The 1,529-nt window shown below is 45.3% G+C and overlaps 1 protein-coding gene across 1 annotated transcript; it reads left to right on the top strand.

Annotated features, from left to right (window-relative positions):
* The first annotated feature begins 369 nt into the window (after positions 1-369).
* Positions 370-1,305, top strand: LOC100765345 (olfactory receptor 10). Its single transcript, XM_027426233.1, has one exon. It carries the CDS (start codon positions 370-372, stop codon positions 1,303-1,305), a length of 936 nt encoding a protein of 311 aa, XP_027282034.1.
* The last annotated feature ends 224 nt before the right edge of the window (positions 1,306-1,529 follow it).

Consider the following 1,529-nt stretch of genomic DNA (forward strand, 5'->3'; position numbering starts at 1 on the left):
TGACTCTTTATATTTTTCAAGGAGACTCTGGTATTACCTGTTAGATGTTAACATTAGGGTGGGAAGGTAGGAAAGATGCCATTTCTGCTATCAGACAGTGATGTATCCATGGTATTGAGGGAGCTAAAGTTCAGGACACATATGGAACAGGGTTATAGGTTGAACAAAAGATAATAATCCTGCTCCCATGATTTCCAGTCTGAAGAGGAAACGAGTAAGAACTGGAGACTGGATGAAACTGAACTAGCAAAATAGAGAAGAAAAAGCTTTATTTTGGAGTGTTTAAGGATTGTCTGGAACAATGTTCTAATCCATGTTCTTCGTAGCAGATATTGAGTTGCCTGGTGTTATTTGGGCACATGAAAGGCTATGGGAAGTTTCAACACCAGTTTTAGACACAGTTTCGTCTTGGTGGGCTTCTCTGATTTTCCTCAACTAGAACTCATTCTTTCTGTCTTCATTTCCATTTTCTACTCCCTAACTCTCTTTGGCAACTCTACCATCATTATTCTTTCACAACTGGATGCTCGACTTCAGACACCAATGTACTTCTTCCTCTGCCATCTCTCCTTCCTGGACCTCTGTTACACCACCAGCATTGTGCCCCAGCTTCTGATCAACCTCCAGGGATATGACAGAACCATCAGCTACGGAGGGTGTGTGGCCCAGCTCTTCCTTTTCCTTGCCCTGGCCTCCACAGAGAGTGTGCTTCTGGTGGTGATGGCCTTTGACCGCTATGCGGCTGTGTGTCGTCCCCTGCACTACACCGCCATCATGCATCCCCTTCTCTGCCTCTCACTAGCTATTACTTCCTGGGTAGGAGGCTTCATGAACTCTCTTATTCAGACAGGCCTGATGATGGCTATGCCCCTCTGTGGACACCAGCTGAACCACTTCTTCTGTGAGATGCCTATTCTCTTGAAGTTGGCCTGTGAGGACACAGAAGGAACAGAAGCCAAAATGTTTGTGGCCCGAGTTGTAATCTTGATCTTTCCTGTAACACTAATCCTGGGCTCCTATGCAAACATTGCTCATGCAGTGCTGAAGACCAAGTCAATGGCAGGATGCAAAAAGGCTCTGGGGACTTGTGGGTCCCACCTTGTGGTAGTGTCTATGTTTTATGGTGCAGCCATCTACACATACTTACAACCCAAGGGCAGCTATTCTGAGAGCAAGGGGAAGTTTGTGGCCCTTTTTTATACTATCATCACTCCCATGCTCAACCCTCTCATTTATACCCTGAGGAACAAGGATGTGAAGGGGGCTCTGTGGAAGGTGTTAAGGAGAGGCACAGACTCAGGATAGAAGACCAAAGGACAACCAGTACAATTTGGTTTACCAGCTCTTGGGTTATAGACTCATCCTGTCCTTGCAAAGCAATTGGTTAGTACAAAATAAGCTTCAACAGACCCTGTGGGTTTGGTGCTTCCTTGTGTTGAAGTTGGAAGTGGGGGCATCTTTTGAAATGTTTTGTGGTTCAGTGTCCATAATCCATATACTAGAAGTAAGAACTAGTTTGTACCATGGTG

This window comes from Cricetulus griseus, chromosome 7 (genome assembly GCF_003668045.3).
Source record: "Cricetulus griseus strain 17A/GY chromosome 7, alternate assembly CriGri-PICRH-1.0, whole genome shotgun sequence".
Taxonomy (NCBI): Eukaryota; Metazoa; Chordata; class Mammalia; order Rodentia; family Cricetidae; genus Cricetulus; species Cricetulus griseus.